The sequence below is a fragment of the Bufo bufo genome, chromosome 4 (assembly GCF_905171765.1).
Source record: "Bufo bufo chromosome 4, aBufBuf1.1, whole genome shotgun sequence".
Lineage (NCBI taxonomy): Eukaryota > Metazoa > Chordata > Amphibia > Anura > Bufonidae > Bufo > Bufo bufo.
The window spans coordinates 79,601,361-79,621,572 of NC_053392.1; the positions used below are offsets into that span (position 1 = coordinate 79,601,361).

The 20,212-nt window shown below is 42.4% G+C and overlaps 1 protein-coding gene across 1 annotated transcript in view; it reads left to right on the forward strand.

The window, feature by feature from the left end:
* The window catches only part of KLHL29 (kelch like family member 29), a 909,740-nt gene that overhangs the window by 574,498 nt on the left and 315,030 nt on the right, over positions 1–20,212 (forward strand). The window contains exons 5-6 of the mRNA XM_040427407.1: positions 1,974–2,121; positions 12,393–12,941. Of these exons, the coding sequence (XP_040283341.1) occupies positions 1,974–2,121; positions 12,393–12,941 (697 nt within the window). The remainder of the gene's footprint in view (positions 1–1,973; positions 2,122–12,392; positions 12,942–20,212) is intronic.

The window sequence follows — 20,212 nt, forward strand, 5'->3', positions numbered from 1 at the left end:
TGCCAACAGTGTCAGATTGGTGCAGGTCCCACTTCTGGGACTCATTCCTATCACCAGAAGGGGGCCCCCTGAAGTGAACGGAGAGGAGCCGCGCATGCGCAGCCAGTCTCCATTTACCACTATGAGTCCTGAAAATAGCCAAGCACTGACTTGACTATTTCCAGCAGTCCCATATCGGGGAATGGAGTGGCAGACGTGCATGCGCGGTGCGCTCTCCATTCACCGCTATGGGACTTCCAAGAACAGCTTGCTCGGCTATTTTCTGAACTTCCATAGCAGTGACTGGAGAGCACACTGCACTTGCGCAGTATGCTTTTCTATACTTCGAGGAATTCGTTCTGGAGATAGGAGAGGGTCACAGAGGTGGGACCTGCACCTGTTTGACATTGCGATAGTCCTCCTAGATGTAGGAGATGAGACAACCCCTTTAAGCAGTTTCCACACATCCACAGCGAACCACGATTGAAAATACAATCGAGCCGCTCCACCCTCAACATGGCTGATGCCATTAAGCCGGCAGCTACATAACTCTCACTTCTCACTGCGCAGATTCTCATGTTTTATAGATCTTAACGCCGCGCTCACTTCCCATAAATATATATCTATATAGTGGAAGAAAACAATCCCGACATAAAACCGCAGCATCGAGGAGACGGAGAGCGCCCACACGTAAAATGATTATTTAAACAGATGTTTCATCACATATACTCGCAGGGCATTTTAATGTCAATCCTACGTCTCGAGCTGCTGCGATCAAAGCTCGGGAAGAACGTTCTAGCATTTTGGTTTTATTCATACAGAGCTTTCTACGTGGTTGTCAGTGAGTGATGAGAGAAACAAGCCGGCGCTCGCTAATGGATGGATCACACGTTTCTTCTTAAAGGGCAGCTCTACCTTTCAATGAGCCTTGCTCCATAATCTGAAAATATTATATCTAGTGCCTTTGCATGAAATATCCATTACATTTAACACTGCTTTAACTAATTGTTAGTTCTTTTCTCGAAATGGAAACCATAAGCAAGCAGGCCAGCTGCTGTTGACAGTTATTATTATGGATTTTTTTTTATTAGAATTAAAAGAGGTGGTTTTCCTTGAAAAATCCCGATTAGGGGGCACTCACATATGGCTAAATTATCTGCCAGAAAATCCGCAACATCAAGACTAAATTGTCTATCCCTGCGTTGCGCTCCTAAATGTTCTGTTGCGAATTTTGTTTTGAGAATCTCTCCATTCAAATCAATGGGAAATTGATCCTGAAGTGGAAAACGCTGCAGAAAAATCTGCAACAAAATCCGCACTAATCTGTGTTTACCACTGCAGAATCAGTTTCCCATTGAACTGAATGCAGAGAAATTCCCCCTGAGTGCACCCTTACAGCGAGCCTGCTGGACCGCTCTCCAGCAGGATCAGATGACACAGGGATCGTTTGTAGTCTGTGGCCATGGAGGCGTGTATTGTAAGGGTACTGATTAGTTCTGTACCTTTAATTCTGTTCCCTTTTATTATTACCATTATATATTTATTCACTTAGCCTGCGTAAACTTATTCATTCTCAAATCTTTTGAATTCACGTTTTGAAACAAGGCACATGAGACCATGTAGAAGCTGATACAGTTGATTTTTTTTTTTCTTTTTAAATGCATTAGAAAAATGGTTGCATAAGGAAAACACACCCTTTAAGCATCTATGTAGATGGGTAGAGGGGAGATTTGTCAAAACTGGTGGAAAGGAAAACGGGCTAAGTTGCCCATAGCAACCAATCAGATGCCACCTTTCATTTTTTAGCTCTCCTTTGGAAAATGAAAGGTGGCATCTGATTGGTTGCTATGGGCAACTCAGCCGGTTTTCTTTTACCCCAGTTTCATTAAATTTACCCCAATATCTTGTACTTTTTGAAATCTTTTTTCCCATCTATTGATAATGAATCAGCCTTATAGCTTTCAACTAAATCAAATCACTGTTTTCATTTTCAGACGCCTGTGCTGTCCAAGGCCGAGAAACAGTCACAAGGGCAATTGCTTGCAACCAGCGTGAGGTGGGGTCAGACTCCTATCAACCAGTCCACTCCATGGGATACTGAGGAGCCTCCATCTAAGCAGCTGAGAAAAGGGGAAAACCCAGGTGAGCCCATAATATTCCTGAAATGGGTGTCCAGTTTTAACATGTGCAATGTAAAATGTTTGTTGAATTGTGGAAACCATCAGCAAGTTGCTGTTGACTGATTCATTAGCCTTATCGCGTGTGTATTTTATACTTTAAGCACTGTATTGAGCCTGGTATGGTAGCAATGACTTGAATCAGGATGAGTTGCAAAGCCTTAAAGGGGTTGTCCAGTATTTTTATATTGATGACCTATCCTCAGGATAGGCTATCAAAGTCAGATCGGTAAGGGTCCGACACCCGGGACGACCGCACATCAACTGGCTCAATAGTAGCTCGGGTCCCAGGAGTACACAGCGCCATCTATTGTGTAGTGGACAGAGCTGGTTACTGCAGCACTGCTCCCGTTGAAATGAATGCTGTAGTAACCAGCTATGTCCGTTACACAAGGAGCTACTGCAGAAGACTGATCAGGAGTGACGACAGGCCATCAGTATGAAAAAAATTATAATGGAAAACCCCTTTAATATGAACCATCGCCCTGCTTTTTGATGGTTTCCAGATTTTTTTTCCCCCTAAAAGTAATTAACTAAAGAAGCAAAAACACAAATAAATGTAAAAAAAAAAAAAAGTAATTAAGTTATATTAGAAGGATATTTCTTTTTAAATTTTCTGAATATTTTGCCAATTTTAATTAAAGGTGAAATTAGCAATTCCCTAATATAATACCGGAACTAATCATTGATTAATTTTGCAAGATTCATAGAGGACGATGAGCATTTTACAACTCCCTATAATTTCCTTGTCGTTGGCGCTAACAGTAGTAGTAATAGGGGTGCAGGGGTAGCTCATTGCAGGAACCCTTATTTGGGGGCAAACTCGGAAATAACATTTGTAATTGCTAGTTAAGCAATACTATCTGATTGGCTGGCACACCCTGCATTGAGAAATTACTAGTTAAGCGATCTCAAGCATATACTAAACCAAAATGATATTGTTCTCTTCTTCACTTATGGCTATCATATAGCTATCCTACCAATAATATGGGATTGCTAGTTAGGCAACTTGCTATTACAATCTTTAAAGTGGCATCACAGCGAAGGATTCCCTTGATATGCTGATCTAAAATTATAAACTAATCCTAAACATATCACTATAAATCTTTCTGCTCCACTGTTACCTCTAAAAACTAAAATATCACAATCTGGAATTGTTAGTTCAGCAGTCCTCTAATACAAAATTTAAAGTGGCATCAGGGCATCCCATTAAACTAAACCCTCATGGTCTAATTGTAAGCCCCTCTATTTCATTTGTAAATGTAGCCATCCCAAAAATAATATCACTCTATAGAATTGCTTGATGGGGAATTCCCTCATATGATGTATGAAGTGGTTTGAAAGCAACGGCAGCAACGAAGACACTAAATCCAAATGGTAAACTAATCCTAAAGATATAAGTGCAAACCTTACTGCTGCAATTTTGTGATTCCCACCATATCATGACCTTATGGAATTGCTAATTAAGCACTTATCTCGGGCAATAATAAAAGGAGCATTGTAGAAAGAATTTCTCTTAATTTGCTAAAACCAAAATTAAAAACCAGTATTGAAGATCTCTATAAACCTCCCTCCTCTACATGCAACTCTATTACATCATGCGATTGCTAGTTAAGAAATTGATGCAGTCTTATAAGTGGCCCCAGAGCTAAGACTTTTAGTGATTCTGAACCAGTACTGCAGATGTATCCCTCTATAAACTTCATTGCAAGGACTAGTAGTCGTGTAAAATCCTACATTATGGAATTGTCTTTTCAGCGATGATCTAATGCAACGTTATTAGTGGCATCAGAGCGGGGACGTGTAGATCTCTCGAATTCTGGATCAAAACTATAGTCCTCTTTATAAACCTTTCTGCTCCCCTTGTAACTGTGTACACTATCAGCCTTGACATTGTGGAATTGCTAGTTAAGTCCTTAACTTATACAGTGGTATGAGTGGCATCAAACCTAGGACTTCTGAAAATTCTGAACCTCAACTAACAGTCTCATTTACACCTTTTTGGAAATAGTGCAAATTTCAATGAGAACAGTGCATTATGGAATTACTAGTTGAGCAATTCATTTATATAATAGTATAAACTGCATCAAAGCTAGGACTTCTTACATTCTGAGCCATGACTAACAGTCTCAATTACTCCTTTGTGCAAACGGCACAAATTCCAATAGTAGCAGTGCATTATGGAATTGCTAGATGAGTAATTAACTGATACAATGCTATAAGTGGCATCCAACCTAGGACTTCTAGCTTTCTGAATTGCAGCTAACAGTCTCATGTATGCTCTTTTGGAAGCAATTCCTATCAGAACGGTGCATTATGAAATCGCTAGTTGAGCAATTAACTTATATAATGGTATAAGTGGCATCAAACCTAGGATTTCTACAAATTCAGAACCGCAACTAACAGTCTAATTTATGCCCTTTTCGGAAATGGTACAGATGGCAACGGTAGCCGCGCATTATGGAATTGCTATTTAAGCCACTACCCTAGACGGCATCATAACTAGGAATTGTAGACCTTTAGCTACATTCATAAACCAATGCCTGTGCTTTGCAACAATAACTATTTCAACGTTGCGTGTATTACACAACGACAGTGGGGAATTGCTAGACATGCGATTGCCTAATCTTATCCTTCTGGAGGCTCCACAGCTCAAGCTCCTCTCCAGATGCTACACCAGTGCTGAGAGCGGCATTATGTTCCCTGGCACAGAGGAGCGCGGTACACATCCACTATATAATTATATAGGCCAGTCATTATGGTAATTGGCGCATTATTAATGAGTGCTTCAAGGCTGCCGGTAGCGGAGGCTTTTCCCCGAAATAGCAGCCGAGAGATTATGAGTGACATGAGCGACGGGATTTGGGGGCGTTGGGGGTGGCACTGTGTGTTCCCATGCTGGATTTCAGGAGATACGTGTTTGTAGAAGACATCAAGTCCCCGGACGTAAATCCAGAATAATGAGCAGGGAGCGAGGCCCTGGCCTTGTGTCCTCATGTGGGGTCACTCCGCTGCCAGCAGGAAGTCGCTTCATCTTGGAGAACGCCCCCTTTCTCCCGTTCGCTCCCAAAATTCCTTTTCTAATCAAAGCCCCGTATACTGTGAGACACAGTCAGAGATCTCCGGTACACCGCATTGTATTGCCGAAGGGTCACTCTGTAGCTTACAGCAAAACCATTTCCATGGTATAAGGTTCAGAAACCGAAGGAAAAATGCTTAACTAACAGTTCCCCCCCAAAATAGTGGTTAAAAAAGTTAGTAATATCTGACACTGGAAAAGCTGTGCTGAAATAATACCAGCATACAGTGCTGAAAGAATACCACCATATAGTGCTGAAATAATACCAGCATACAGTGCTGAAAGAATACCACCATATAGTGCTGAAAGAATACCACCATACAGTGCTGAAAGAATACCACCATATAGTGCTGAAATAATACCACCATACAGTGCTGAAATAATACCACCATATAGTGCTGAAATAATACCACCATACAGTGCTGAAAGAATACCACCATATAGTGCTGAAATAATACCACCATACAGTGCTGAAAGAATACCACCATAAAGTGCTGAAAGAATACCACCATAAAGTGCTTAAAGAATACCACCATATAGTGCTGAAATAATACCACCATACAGTGCTGAAATAATACCACCATACAGTGCTGAAAGAATACCACCATACAGTGCTGAAAGAATACCACCATACAGTGCTGAAAGAATACCACCATATAGTGCTGAAATAATACCACCATACAGTGCTGAAAGAATACCACCATACAGTGCTGAAAGAATACCACCATAAAGTGCTTAAAGAATACCACCATATAGTGCTGAAATAATACCACCATACAGTGCTGAAATAATACCACCATACAGTGCTGAAAGAATACCACCATAAAGTGCTTAAATAATACCACCATACAGTGCTGAAATAATACCACCATACAGTGCTGAAATGATACCACCATACAGTGCTGAAATAATACCACCATACAGTGCTGAAATAATACCACCATACAGTGCTGAAATAATACCACCATACAGTGCTTAAAGATTACCACCATATAGTGCTTAAAGAATACCAGCATACAGTGCTGAAAGAATACTACCATAAAGTGCTTAAAGAATACCACCATATAGTGCTTAAAGAATACCAGCATACAGTGCTTAAAGAATACCAGCATAAAGTGCTTAAAGAATACCACCATATAGTGCTGAAATAATACCACCATACAGTGCTGAAAGAATACCACCATAAAGTGCTTAAAGAATACCACCATATAGTGCTGAAAGAATACCACCATACAGTGCTGAAATGATACCACCATACAGTGCTGAAATAATACCACCATACAGTGCTTAAAGATTACCACCATATAGTGCTTAAAGAATACTAGCATACAGTGCTTAAAGAATACCACCATACAGTGCTTAAAGAATACCACCATACAGTGCTGAAATGATACCACCATACAGTGCTGAAATAATACCAGCATACAGTGCTGAAATAATACCACCATATAGTGCTTAAAGAATACTACCATACAGTGCTGAAATAATACCAGCATACAGTGCTGAAATAATACCACCATACAGTGCTTAAAGATTACCACCATATAGTGCTTAAAGAATACCACCATACAGTGCTTAAAGAATACCACCATATAGTGCTTAAAGAATACCAGCATACAGTGCTTAAAGGATACCACCATACAGTGCTGAAATAATACCACCATACAGTGCTGAAATAATACCACCATACAGTGCTGAAATAATACCACCATATAGTGCTTAAAGAATACCACCATACAGTGCTGAAATAATACCAGCATACAGTGCTGAAATAATACCACCATACAGTGCTTAAAGAATACCAGCATACAGTGCTTAAAGGATACCACCATACAGTGCTGAAATAATACCACCATACAGTGCTGAAATAATACCACCATACAGTGCTGAAATAATACCACCATATAGTGCTTAAAGAATACCACCATACAGTGCTGAAATAATACCAGCATACAGTGCTGAAATAATACCACCATACAGTGCTTAAAGATTACCACCATATAGTGCTTAAAGAATACTAGCATACAGTGCTTAAAGAATACCACCATACAGTGCTTAAAGAATACCACCATACAGTGCTTAAAGAATACCACCATACAGTGCTTAAAGAATACCACCATATAGTGCTTAAAGGATACCACCATACAGTGCTGAAATAATACCACCATACAGTGCTGAAATAATACCACCATACAGTGCTGAAATGATACCACCATATAGTGCTTAAAGAATACCACCATACAGTGCTGAAATAATACCAGCATACAGTGCTGAAATAATACCACCATACAGTGCTTAACCACCTCAGGACCGCCGTACGCAGGATTGCGTCTTTGCGGCGGTCCTGTTGTTCTGGGTGGACGCGCCGGTGCGTCCTCTCGCGAGACGCGAGATTTCCTGTGAACGCGCGCACACAGGCGCGCGCGTTCACAGGATCGGAAGGTAAGCGAGTGGATCTCCAGCCTGCCAGCGGCGATCGTTCGCTGGCAGGCTGGAGATGTGATTTTTTTAACCCCTAACAGGTATATTAGACGCTGTTTTGATAACAGCGTCTAATATACCTGCTACCTGGTCCTCTGGTGGTCCCCTTTGTTTGGATCGACCACCAGAGGACACAGGCAGCTCAGTAATATGTTGCACCAAGCACCACTACACTACACCCCCCCCCCCCGTCACTTATTAACCCCTTATTAGCCCTTGATCACCCCTGATCACCCCATATAGACTCCCTGATCACCCCCCTGTCATTGATTACCCCCCTGTCATTGATCACCCCCCTGTAAAGCTCCATTCAGATGTCCGCATGATTTTTACGGATCCACTGATAGACTGATCGGATCCGTAAAAATCATACGGACGTCTGAATGCAGCCTTACAGGGGAGTGATCAATGACTGTGGTTATCACCCCATATAGACTCCCTGATCACCCCCCTGTCATTGATTACCCCTCTGTCATTGATCACCCCCCTGTAAAGCTCCATTCAGATGTCCGCATGATTTTTACGGATCCACTGATAGACTGATCGGATCCGTAAAAATCATACGGACGTCTGAATGCAGCCTTACAGGGGGGTGATCAATGACAGTTGGGTGATCACCCCATATAGACTCCCTGATCACCCCCCTGTCATTGATCACCCCCCCTGTCATTGATCACCCCCCTGTCATTGATCCCCCCCCCCCCCCCTCTGTAAGGCTGCATTCAGTCTTTTTTTTGGCCCAAGTTAGCGGAATTTTTTTTTTTTTCTTACAAAGTCACATATTCCACTAACTTGTGACAAAAAATAAAATCTCACATGAACTCACCATACCCCTCACGGAATCCAAATGCGTAAAATTTTTTAGACATTTATATTCCAGACTTCTTCTCACGCTTTAGGACCCCTAGAATGCCAGGGCAGTATAAATACCCCACATGTGACCCCATTTCGGAAAGAAGACACCCCCAGGTATTCCGTGAGGGGCATATTGAGTCCATGAAAGATTGAAATTTTTGTCCCAAGTTAGCGGAACGGGAGACTTTGTGAGAAAAAAATAAAAAATATCAATTTCCGCTAACTTGTGCCAAAAAAAAAAAATTTCTATGAACTCGCCATGCCCCTCATTGAATACCTTGGGGTGTCTTCTTTCCAAAATGGGGTCACATGTGGGGTATTTATACTGCCCTGGCATTCTAGGGGCCCCAAAGCGTGAGAAGAAGTCTGGTATCCAAATGTCTAAAAATGCCCTCCTAAAAGGAATTTGGGCCCCTTTGCGCATCTAGGCTGCAAAAAAGTGTCACACATCTGGTATCGCCGTACTCAGGAGAAGTTGGGGAATGTGTTTTGGGGTGTCATTTTACATATACCCATGCTGGGTGAGATAAATATCTTGGTCAAATGCCAACTTTGTATAAAAAAATGGAAAAAGTTGTCTTTTGCCAAGATATTTCTCTCACCCAGCATGGGTATATGTAAAAAGACACCCCAAAACACATTCCCCAACGTCTCCTGAATACGGAGATACCAGATGTGTGACACTTTTTTTGCAGCCTAGGTGGGCAAAGGGGCCCACATTCCAAAGAGCACCTTTCGGATTTCACTGGTCATTTACCTACTTACCACACATTAGGGCCCCTGGAAAATGCCAGGGCAGTATAACTACCCCACAAGTGACCCCATTTTGGAAAGAAGACACCCCAAGGTATTCCGTGAGGGGCATGGCGAGTTCCTAGAATTTTTTATTTTTTGTCACAAGTTAGTGGAAAATGATGATTTTTTTTTTTTTTTTTTTTTCATACAAAGTCTCATATTCCACTAACTTGTGACAAAAAATAAAAACTTCCATGAACTCACTATGCCCATCAGCGAATACCCTGGGGTCTCTTCTTTCCAAAATGGGGTCACTTGTGGGGTAGTTATACTGCCCTGGCATTCTAGGGGCCCAAATGTGTGGTAAGGAGTTTGAAATCAAATTCTGTAAAAAATGACGAGTGAAATCCGAAAGGTGCTCTTTGGAATATGGGCCCCTTTGCCCACCTAGGCTGCAAAAAAGTGTCACACATCTGGTATCTCCGTACTCAGGAGAAGGTGGAGAATGTGTTTTGGGGTGTCATTTTACATATACCCATGCTGGGTGAGAGAAATATCTTGGCAAAAGACAACTTTTCCCATTTTTTTATACAAAGTTGGCATTTGACCAAGATATTTATCTCACCCAGCATGGGTATATGTAAAAAGACACCCCAAAACACATTCCCCAACGTCTCCTGAATACGGCGATACCAGATGTGTGACACTTTTTTGCAGCCTAGGTGGGCAAAGGGGCCCACATTCCAAAGAGCACCTTTCGGATTTCACTGGTCATTTACCTACTTACCACACATTAGGGCCCCTGGAAAATGCCAGGGCAGTATAACTACCCCACAAGTGACCCCATTTTGGAAAGAAGACACCCCAAGGTATTCCGTGAGGGGCATGGCGAGTTCCTAGAATTTTTTATTTTTTGTCACAAGTTAGTGGAAAATGATGATTTTTTTTTTATTTTTTTTTTTTTCATACAAAGTCTCATATTCCACTAACTTGTGACAAAAAATAAAAACTTCCATGAACTCACTATGCCCATCAGCGAATACCCTGGGGTCTCTTCTTTCCAAAATGGGGTCACTTGTGGGGTAGTTATACTGCCCTGGCATTCTAGGGGCCCAAATGTGTGGTAAGGAGTTTGAAATCAAATTCTGTAAAAAATGACGAGTGAAATTCGAAAGGTGCTCTTTGGAATGTGGGCCCCTTTGCCCATCTAGGCTGCAAAAAAGTGTCACACATCTGGTATCTCCGTACTCAGGAGAAGGTGGGGAATGTGTTTTGGTGTGTCTTTTTACATATACCCATGCTGGGTGAGAGAAATATCTTGGCAAAAGACAACTTTTCCCATTTTTTTATACAAAGTTGGCATTTGACCAAGATATTTATCTCACCCAGCATGGGTATATGTAAAAAGACACCCCAAAACACATTCCCCAACTTCTACTGAATACGGAGATACCAGATGTGTGACACTTTTTTGCAGCCTAGGTGGGCAAAGGGGCCCACATTCCAAAGAGCACCTTTCGGATTTCACTCGTCATTTTTTACAGAATTTGATTTCAAACTCCTTACCACACATTTGGGCCCCTAGAATGCCAGGGCAGTATAACTACCCCACAAGTGACCCCATTTTGGAAAGAAGAGACCCCAAGGTATTTCGTGATGGGCATAGTGAGTTCATAGAAGTTTTTATTTTTTGTCACAAGTTAGTGGAATATGAGACTTTGTAAGAAAAAAAAAAAAAAAGAAAAAAATCATCATTTTCCGCTAACTTGTGACAAAAAATAAAAAGTTCTATGAACTCACTATGCCCATCAGCGAATACCTTAGGGTGTGTATTTCCGAAATGGGGTCATTTGTGGGGTGTTTGTACTGTCTGGGCATTGTAGAACCTCAGGAAACATGACAGGTGCTCAGAAAGTCAGAGCTGCTTCAAAAAGCGGAAATTCACATTTTTGTACCATAGTTTGTAAACGCTATAACTTTTACCCAAAACATTTTTTTTTTACCCAAACATTTTTTTTTAATCAAAGACATGTAGAACAATAAATTTAGAGCAAAATTTATATATGGATGTCGTTTTTTTTGCAAAATTTTACAACTGAAAGTGAAAAATGTCATTTTTTTGCAAAAAAATCGTTAAATTTCGATTAATAACAAAAAAAGTAAAAATGTCAGCAGCAATGAAATACCACCAAATGAAAGCTCTATTAGTGAGAAGAAAAGGAGGTAAAATTCATTTGGGTGGTAAGTTGCATGACCGAGCAATAAACGGTGAAAGTAGTGTAGGTCAGAAGTGTAAAAAGTGGCCTGGTCTTTCAGGGTGTTTAAGCACTGGGGGCTGAGGTGGTTAAAGAATACCACCATATAGTGCTTAAAGAATACCACCATACAGTGCTGAAATAATACCAGCATACAGTGCTGAAATAATAACAGCATACAGTGCTTAAAGAATACCACCATACAGTGCTTAAAGAATACCACCATACAGTGCTGAAATAATACCACCATATAGTGCTTAAAGAATACCAGCATACAGTGCTGAAATAATACCAGCATACAGTGCTGAAATAATACCAGCATACAGTGCTGAAATAATACCACCAAACAGTGTTTACAAAATATTGCCAAACAGTGCTCAGATTATACCAGCATATAATGTTGATATAATACTTCCATATAGTGCTCAAATAATACCACCATACAGTGCTCAAATGCCACAATACAATGTTTATCTATTACCACCATATGGTGCTGAAATAATACTACCATATAGCACTTTAGAGCCCTTTTTGCTGCAGCTCCCTCCCTGTAACTGCCACAGCTTCTATCAGAAGATATGGCTGGTGGCAGTTGACGATTTAAACTGAGCATGTGCGACCAGCTCAGTGAGACGGACAGAAAATGAGGAAAAGAACAAACAGCAGGTGGCGCTATACAGATACATTTTATTGAATAACTCACAGGGTATGCTAAATTACATGCAATTATAAAAGTAATCAGATCCAGGTGCCGGTTTGATAAATATAGAATATGTTTCGTCACACAAATTTACCATAATCCTTAACGCATTCTAATTTTTTTTTTTTCAGCTACCCCACCTTGGGCAAAGACCGTCACTGCGGGGACCCAGGCATCTCTTATAGCTCACACTTATGGAATGACCCAGCCTCCTATATATAGCCAAGCCGCCAACGTCCAAGCTCCCATCATAGGTGTCACCCCCACCATCCCTCCTCACGTCGCCCCACAGTTACCTCTAATGACTGCTCATTACCAGCTCCAGCAGCACCAGCAGCCTGCGCAACCTCTGAGCAACATGATGGTGAACCTACAGAGCCAAACCATGTACAGACGCAGTCAGCCAATAGCTATGTCCTCCTTGACCGGTGTGGGTCAGGTGCCTCATCCTGGCCATACGGCTATAGGCAACGGTCACATGACTTGTCCCATCCTTCCTCCGCCACCACCTGCCCTACCCTCTGCAGCGCTTCCTAACAGTGTGCCAGCTACAAACGGCCAGACCCCTCCGCAGATGCCTCCCAGCCAACCTTTGACCGCCGAAAACCCAAATGGTGTTCAGATGCTACGAACAATTGGATCGGGAAAGTATGAATTCACCGATCCTTGGTATCCTAAAGGTAAGCCGTCATGCCGCTTCCTCTTTTTCTTTCCTATTGATCTAATCCTGGTTGAACGCCGTGTGATATGCGATTGACACCAAGTTGAAGGCTTAAGCGAAGGTCACAGAAGAAGATCTTTCACCCCTGACGTGTGTAAGCTAGGTGTCCTCCATCACTTTCCTCTGCTGTGGCCTTGCAGAAGTGGTTATGAATTAAATATGAATGCACAAAAAAAAAGCGAAAGCAATTCTCCAGACATAAAACAAAACACGGATGTCTTCTCATTTCCCAGTGACACCTACTGAGTTTGCCAGAAAATGGTTGAGTAGAATTCCTGCAGTCTGATTTATATAGAAGGAGTCAACATGCCCTCTCTGCATCATTTCGCTGTGGAGAAGCAAGGCCCCGTTTTTTGTTTCTTTTTTTTTGTTTTCATCTAAAGTGATGCTTAGGTCCCCGAGCTTCGGCCTTTTTAAATAATGCATGATCTGCAAACGTGCCTTTTCCAGAACAAGCAGCGAAACAAGGGCTGGAGGCGCGACGTGACGCTAACCGGTCCACTGTTCGAATGCATAATACAAAAAAATCTCTTTACGTTTTACATGACTCGACAGATTCTCCGAGAATTAAATTTCATCTAACGAGGGCCCCGTCTGCTCTCGATTTATGATCCCTCCGCCATCTCTATGGGTAACGCTCTACAACAACAAATAAGATGTCAGGGATTGTATATCAGGTTTTATTTTGCACTGCAGGATAGTCCTTGTGCGGGATGCCTAGAATGGTCCTCCACCAGTGGGGTCATGTATTTATGACGGTAAGGACATTTGAGAATTGAAGGCAACAGAAAAATGTATGAGGAATGGTGGAAGTAAAACCAGAATAAAAAGTCTAAGAAAGATCTCAGCAAAAAATAGGATTGGGCAATAGCTCAAAATGAAATCAGGCCCCACTACCCCAAGTAATAGGAGAGCTGCCCCCAGATTGTCCCACTTTTTAACAAGAACACTATAGTGTTCTGTTAGTTTAAAGAGGTTGTCTGAGATAATCAAAGATCTCGGACGAGCACCCGAATAGTCTAAACTTAAAAAGATGCTATTATTACTTTTCACCAGCGTCCTTCTCCGCAGTGCTGGTCCAGTCCTCATGCCGGTATACGGTACAGCATATGACCGCTGCAGGCAATCACTGTTCTCAGCTGTAGACCACAGGGGGCAGTAGCCATGTGGCGGAGCAGAGAACAAGATAAATGTAACTTTTTATAACATTTGGGGGCTCGTCCGGGATGTTTCATTATCTTGAACACCCCCTTTGAACTAACAAAATCCTATTGTGTAGTTTTCGAAATACTGATGTAAGGCAGGTACAAAAAAGTTGGCTAAGGGCTTGTTCACACGACCGCCCGTGTGCCTTCCGCAATTTGCAGAACGGAACAGGAGGCCCATTATAGAAATGCCTATCCTTGTCCGCAAAACGGACAAGAATATATGATATGCCTCATAATTTTTGCGGGGGCCACGGAACGGAGCAATGGATGCAGACAACACACGGAGTGCTGTCCGCATCGTTTACGGCCCCAATGAAGTGAATGGGTCCGCACCCGAGCCACAAAATATGCGGCTCGGATGCGGACCAAAACCATGGTCGTGTGAACAAGCCCTAAGGCTGAGTTCACATTTTTGTCAGAAGCTGAGTTACAAATTCCATCATATTTGCCAGAAAAAAATAGTGCAGCATGCAGCACTGTTTTTCCAGGAAAATGATAGACACCATAAAGGTACACAACAGACCTCGTTGTGAGTCCACAGAGTCCTTTGAACACTGTTGGTATTCGTCATATGACGGATCTGGCGCTCTATCATTTTTAGCATTCTGCTTTTATGAAGGAACAAAAAAACTAGAGCTGACAAGGCACGGGTGACACTAGCCTAAATCAATCATTAGTAATAGTTTTTTACTATGAGGAAATGTGGGCAAGAACTTGGCCAAAAATGGTTTCTTGACGTTCTTTGAGGATAGATTTACATGTAAGGATCAGCCTTACTCTACCAGTTGATCACATTCTCATACTACCTGGGTTTCAAGGCCATATGTATCTGTAGGTGGCCTGGGGAGAGATGAACTCCAGTTAAGAGTGACCCTGGGGTCCATGGTCCTATCTACCAGCAGAGGTGGCCTGGGAGAGGGGAACTCTGGTTGAGAGTGATCTTGGGATTCATGGCCATATGCATCTGTATAGTTGGCCTAGGGAGAGAAGAACTCCATTTGAAAGTGACCTTGTGGTCATTGGCCATATGTATCTCTGGAGGTGGCCAGGAGAGCGAGGATCTCTAAGAGATACCCTGGGGACTATGGCCATATATATCAGTGGAGGTGGTCTGGAGCGAGAAGATCTCCAGTTGAGAGTGAGCTTGGCATCTATGGCCATATGTATGTGTGGAGGTGGCCTCAAGAGAGCAGAACTCCAGTTAAGAGTGACCTTGGTGTCCATGCCCAAATGTATTTGTGGAGGTGGCCTGGGAAGAGAGGGACTCCAGTTGAGAGTGACCCTTACCCCGTTCCTTATGGGCAAAAGGTTCAAGATATAGAATAGACTAACAAGTACTAGATCCTCCTGTTCCAGGATGATGTGGGAAGAGGAACACATAAGAAGTGGGGCCTTTGTATTTTTTGCAATGCAGCCCCTTTTCCAGTCATTTTGCTGAGATTCTTATGCCAGTCGATGAATCTACGCACACACTTCCACATATATACAGTCACATCCTTGGAGCACAGATTATCAAGCAGTGGCTGATATTTCACTCCCGTCAGCTTCTTCTTTGTCTAAAGCTGAGCCGTCCTCCATAGAGACTGCTTCTTCTATGAAAAGACGTGGGCATGAAAGCATGGTAGGCTCTTGAGTGCAGAGTGCCATCACTCGTGTGGTACTTAGACCACTTACACTGACTCCTGTCCTTTCTTCTCTCGAGCGCTCGCCTTGCATTATAATAAGATAGTTTTTTTTTTAAGAGGGCCGGAGGTTCCATCTCATTAAATCCCTGAGTCTTTCAATTTCATTGTCTGGCTTAACACACAAGTCTTGGCAAAGTTCATGAGCAATTATTGTATGATGTCCAGTAAGGAGAAGGAGAGCTGGCCTACCAGGGCCGAGCGAGACGGATATTTTTAGAGTTCATTAGTGCACTTATTGAAATTCCGCGTTTGTTTTCTTTAATTACAGATCTACCGGCCCTTCCGAAGAGGATTGATTCTCATTTGCATGTGAAAATGTACTGTGCGTTCATGATTAACCTTTGCTCGTAACCCCCCCCCCTCCCCCTTCCCTTCCAAGAACATGAAAAATTTTCAAAATTTTTTCATTTGCAACAGGTCATGTTGTCTTCTCAGATGGGTGACAATTTCATTCAAGGTGGCGGGCGAGCGAGTAGGCTGTTTAATTATCGCGCTATTGTAAGTTCGTCCGGGATATTAGAATTCATGTGTATCGTGAAGCTCTGTTAATTATTTTGTACGTGGAGATTCGCAACGCCCTTTGTTGTTGTAGGTGGTGGAGGTTTTTATTTCTATTGTATGCTCATTATACACGCTATATGGCCAGGTTATATTAGATCCATGTGTGCTTGTTCAACGTTTCATTCCAAAACCTTGTGCCCCACCCCCTTCATTTATTTTTAGTGTCATTGTAAAATTTTAGCGATACAAAATACAGCTCAAAATTCGTCCCCATGGTGCCCTCTACCACTAAGGCACTGTCGATGGGAAAGGATGTACATGGAGCCAAATGGGTCTCATAGCAAGACCCAACTGGGTTCTCTTGGTTCTTGCCATCACACCCATTCACTATAAAACAGGAGCCCCGAAAACCTGTTGCCATGGTGTCCCCCTCCGTTTCAATTAGGTCGGTCTGAGCTGTCCCCCCCTCCCCCCCTTTTCTCATGGACCCCGTAGCAACGTTCGGGATGTCAACCCTTGATGGATGGACAGCAAAGGGACAGCATAAGTAGGTAGGGCCAGCAATACTGTAGTGCAGCACAAAATACTGCCCCAGCAGAACAAAATACCACAGTGCAGCACAAAATACCGCCCCAGCAGAACAAAATACCACAGTGTAGCACAAAATACCGCCGCAGCAGAAAAAAATACCACAGTGTAGCACAAAATACCACCCCAGTAGAACAAAATACCACAGTGCAGCACAAAATACCACCCCAGCAGAACAAAATACCACAGTACAGCACAAAATACTACCCCAGCAGAACAAAATACCACAGTACAGCACAAAATACCACCCCAGCAGAACCAAATACCACAGTGCAGCACAAATACCACCCCAGCAGAACCAAATACCACAGTGCAGCACAAAATACTGCCCCAGAAGAACCAAATACCACAGTGCAGCGCAAAATACTGCCCCAGCAGAACAAAATACCACAGTACAGCACAAAATACTGCCCCAGCAGAAAAAAAATACCACAGTGCAGCACAAAATACCACCCCAGCAGAACAAAATACCACAGTGTAGCACAAAATACTGCCGCAGCAGAAAAAAATACCACAGTGTAGCACAAAATACCACCCCAGTAGAACAAAATACCACAGTGCAGCACAAAATACCACCCCAGCAGAACAAAATACCACAGTACAGCACAAAATACCACCCCAGCAGAACCAAATACCACAGTGCAGCACAAATACCACCCCAGCAGAACCAAATACCACAGTGCAGCACAAAATACTGCCCCAGAAGAACCAAATACCACAGTGCAGCGCAAAATACTGCCCCAGCAGAACAAAATACCACAGTACAGCACAAAATACTGCCCCAGCAGAAAAAAAATACCACAGTACAACACAAAATACCGCCCCAGCAGAACAAAATACGACAGTGCAGCACAAAATACCACCCCAGCAGAACCAAATATCACAGTGCAGCACAAAATACTGCCCCAGCAGAACAAAATACCACAGTGCAGCATAAAATACCGCCCCAGCAGAACAAAATACCACAGTGCAGCACAAAATACCGCCCCAGCAGAACAAAATACCACAGTGCAGCACAAAATACCGCCACAGCAGAGCAAAATACCACATTGTAGCACAAAATACCACCCCAGCAGAACCAAGTACCACAGAGCAGCACAAAATACCACACCACTAGAACCAAATACCATAGTGCAGCATAATATACTGCCACCTGCGCCACAGTATTCAACTGTATCACTGTCCTGAGGATGACAATGCAATATAATTCAGGAGGGCACCTGTGACCACTGGCCGGGTGCATAAGTGCCTGATGCTCCTACATTAATTAATGCTGAGATCATCAGATCATTATGTACCCGTCCAGAGGCTGTGAGGAGGGCTCGGGCAGCCATCTGGGCATCAGCCAACCAGGAAATTTCCCTGTAGGGTCTATGGCCAGTCCGCCCCTGCAGACAGCATACCCTAGGTATAACACTTGTATGTGCGATGATCTGCGCTTCTTATGGTGCTGCATCGGGCAGTCTAAAAGGACCCTTAGGCCAGAGTGTTCCTTGCAGACTTCATAGGTTCCTACATATTTTTGTTCCTCCCAGCCCTCCATATTATCATCATTTAGCTGCATGCACCTTATCTGACCGCACAGAGGGGGCGCTCCGTCTTCCTTTTACATCACTTATCATAGACAAGTTAACAAGTCTGCTCCACCGTCTGAGCTGAATGTCTGGATTGACCTTGCCGCTGTTTCCTATGGGTCTGATAGAGATGGCCGTCTGTGAGTCAGACCTGAGTGAGTGCGCCATTAGTAATGGATTACCCAGTGAGAGAGGTGGAGGCGCAGGCGGACGCTCTGTGGAGTCAGTGAAATGTATCGTCTAGATTTTATAACAGCATAGTGCGGCTTTAAATAAGGCAGAACATGAGAATGTTAATTATAGATTAAAGGTAATATCTGTGAGCTATAAATGTAGCAGAGCCCAGCGTGTCACGTAAAGCTGGCCATACACATCAAATTAATGTCGCCTGATGGGTGGGACCAGACGGCTATCTAATGTGTGTGCGGACATCCCAACTCTTCCCCTGATTGCTGATGTCGGGGAGACAAGGATCAGACAGTTGGATTTTGACATGCCCGATCCTTTTCTTCTTGGGGAGCAGCTTATTTATTCCCCACTTCCCATGCTGAACATGCATGCTTGGAAGGGTCGGATGTGCATGTGTACGGCTGGGGAGGACATATATTTTCCAAAATTACGCTTCCTCCCTAATAGAGAAATATATCGTCAATATATGACGGTATAATTTATATATTATTTAGATCAGTTGTGTGCTGGTGGAGTTTTGACATTTGGTGCTATATTTTTGGTCACCCTATGACTGTATTATTAAAGCACTGTATGGCAGTGTTATTTGCTATTATTATATGGTCATTGTCTGGTAGTGTGGTTAGGGAACTAAATGGCAATTTTACGTGACCTTATTATATCGGTATTATTTGAGCACTGTATGGACATGTTGGTATTATTTGTTGTATTATCCTGCACACTGTGGTGGTAATGAGCACTGTCAAGTAGTATTACAGTATTTATGCATTGTATGGTGGTATTATTTAGGCACTATCTATTGGAAGCGTTTAGGTACTGTTTTGCAGTATTATACAATAACTGTCAATTGTTTTTTTATGGATATATGTGAAGTTGTTTTGACACTGTCTGGCAGTGTTATTTGTGCACTGTATGGTGGTATTATTTAAGCACTCTCTAGTGGTAGTATCCAGGTACTGTTCTGCAATATTATATAGTAACCATCTATTGGTTTTATATGGGTGAATATGAGGTTGTTGTTTTGGCACGGTCGGGCAGTATTTGGGCTAGTGGTCCTATTTAAGTACTATGTAAATGTTTGTATTATTGTGCACTCTATGGTGGTATTATTTGAATACTGTCAAGTAGTATTGTTTACGTGCTTTCCGGTGGTAGTATCTAGGTACTATTTTACACTAACAGTAACAATCTGCTGGTTTTATATGGGTATATATGAGGGTGTTTTGGCACTAGAGGGCAGTATTATTTGCTCACTCTATGGTGGTATTATTTAAGCACTCTCTAGTTGTAGTATCTAGGTACTGTTCTGCAGTATTATATAGTAACCATCCATTGGTATATATGGGTATATATGAGGTTGTGTTGGCACTATATGACAGTATTATTCGTTTACTATATGGTAGTATTATTTAAGCACTCTCTATTGGAAGTTTTTAGGTACTGTTTTGCAGTATTATACAATAACTGGCATTTAGTTTTTTTATA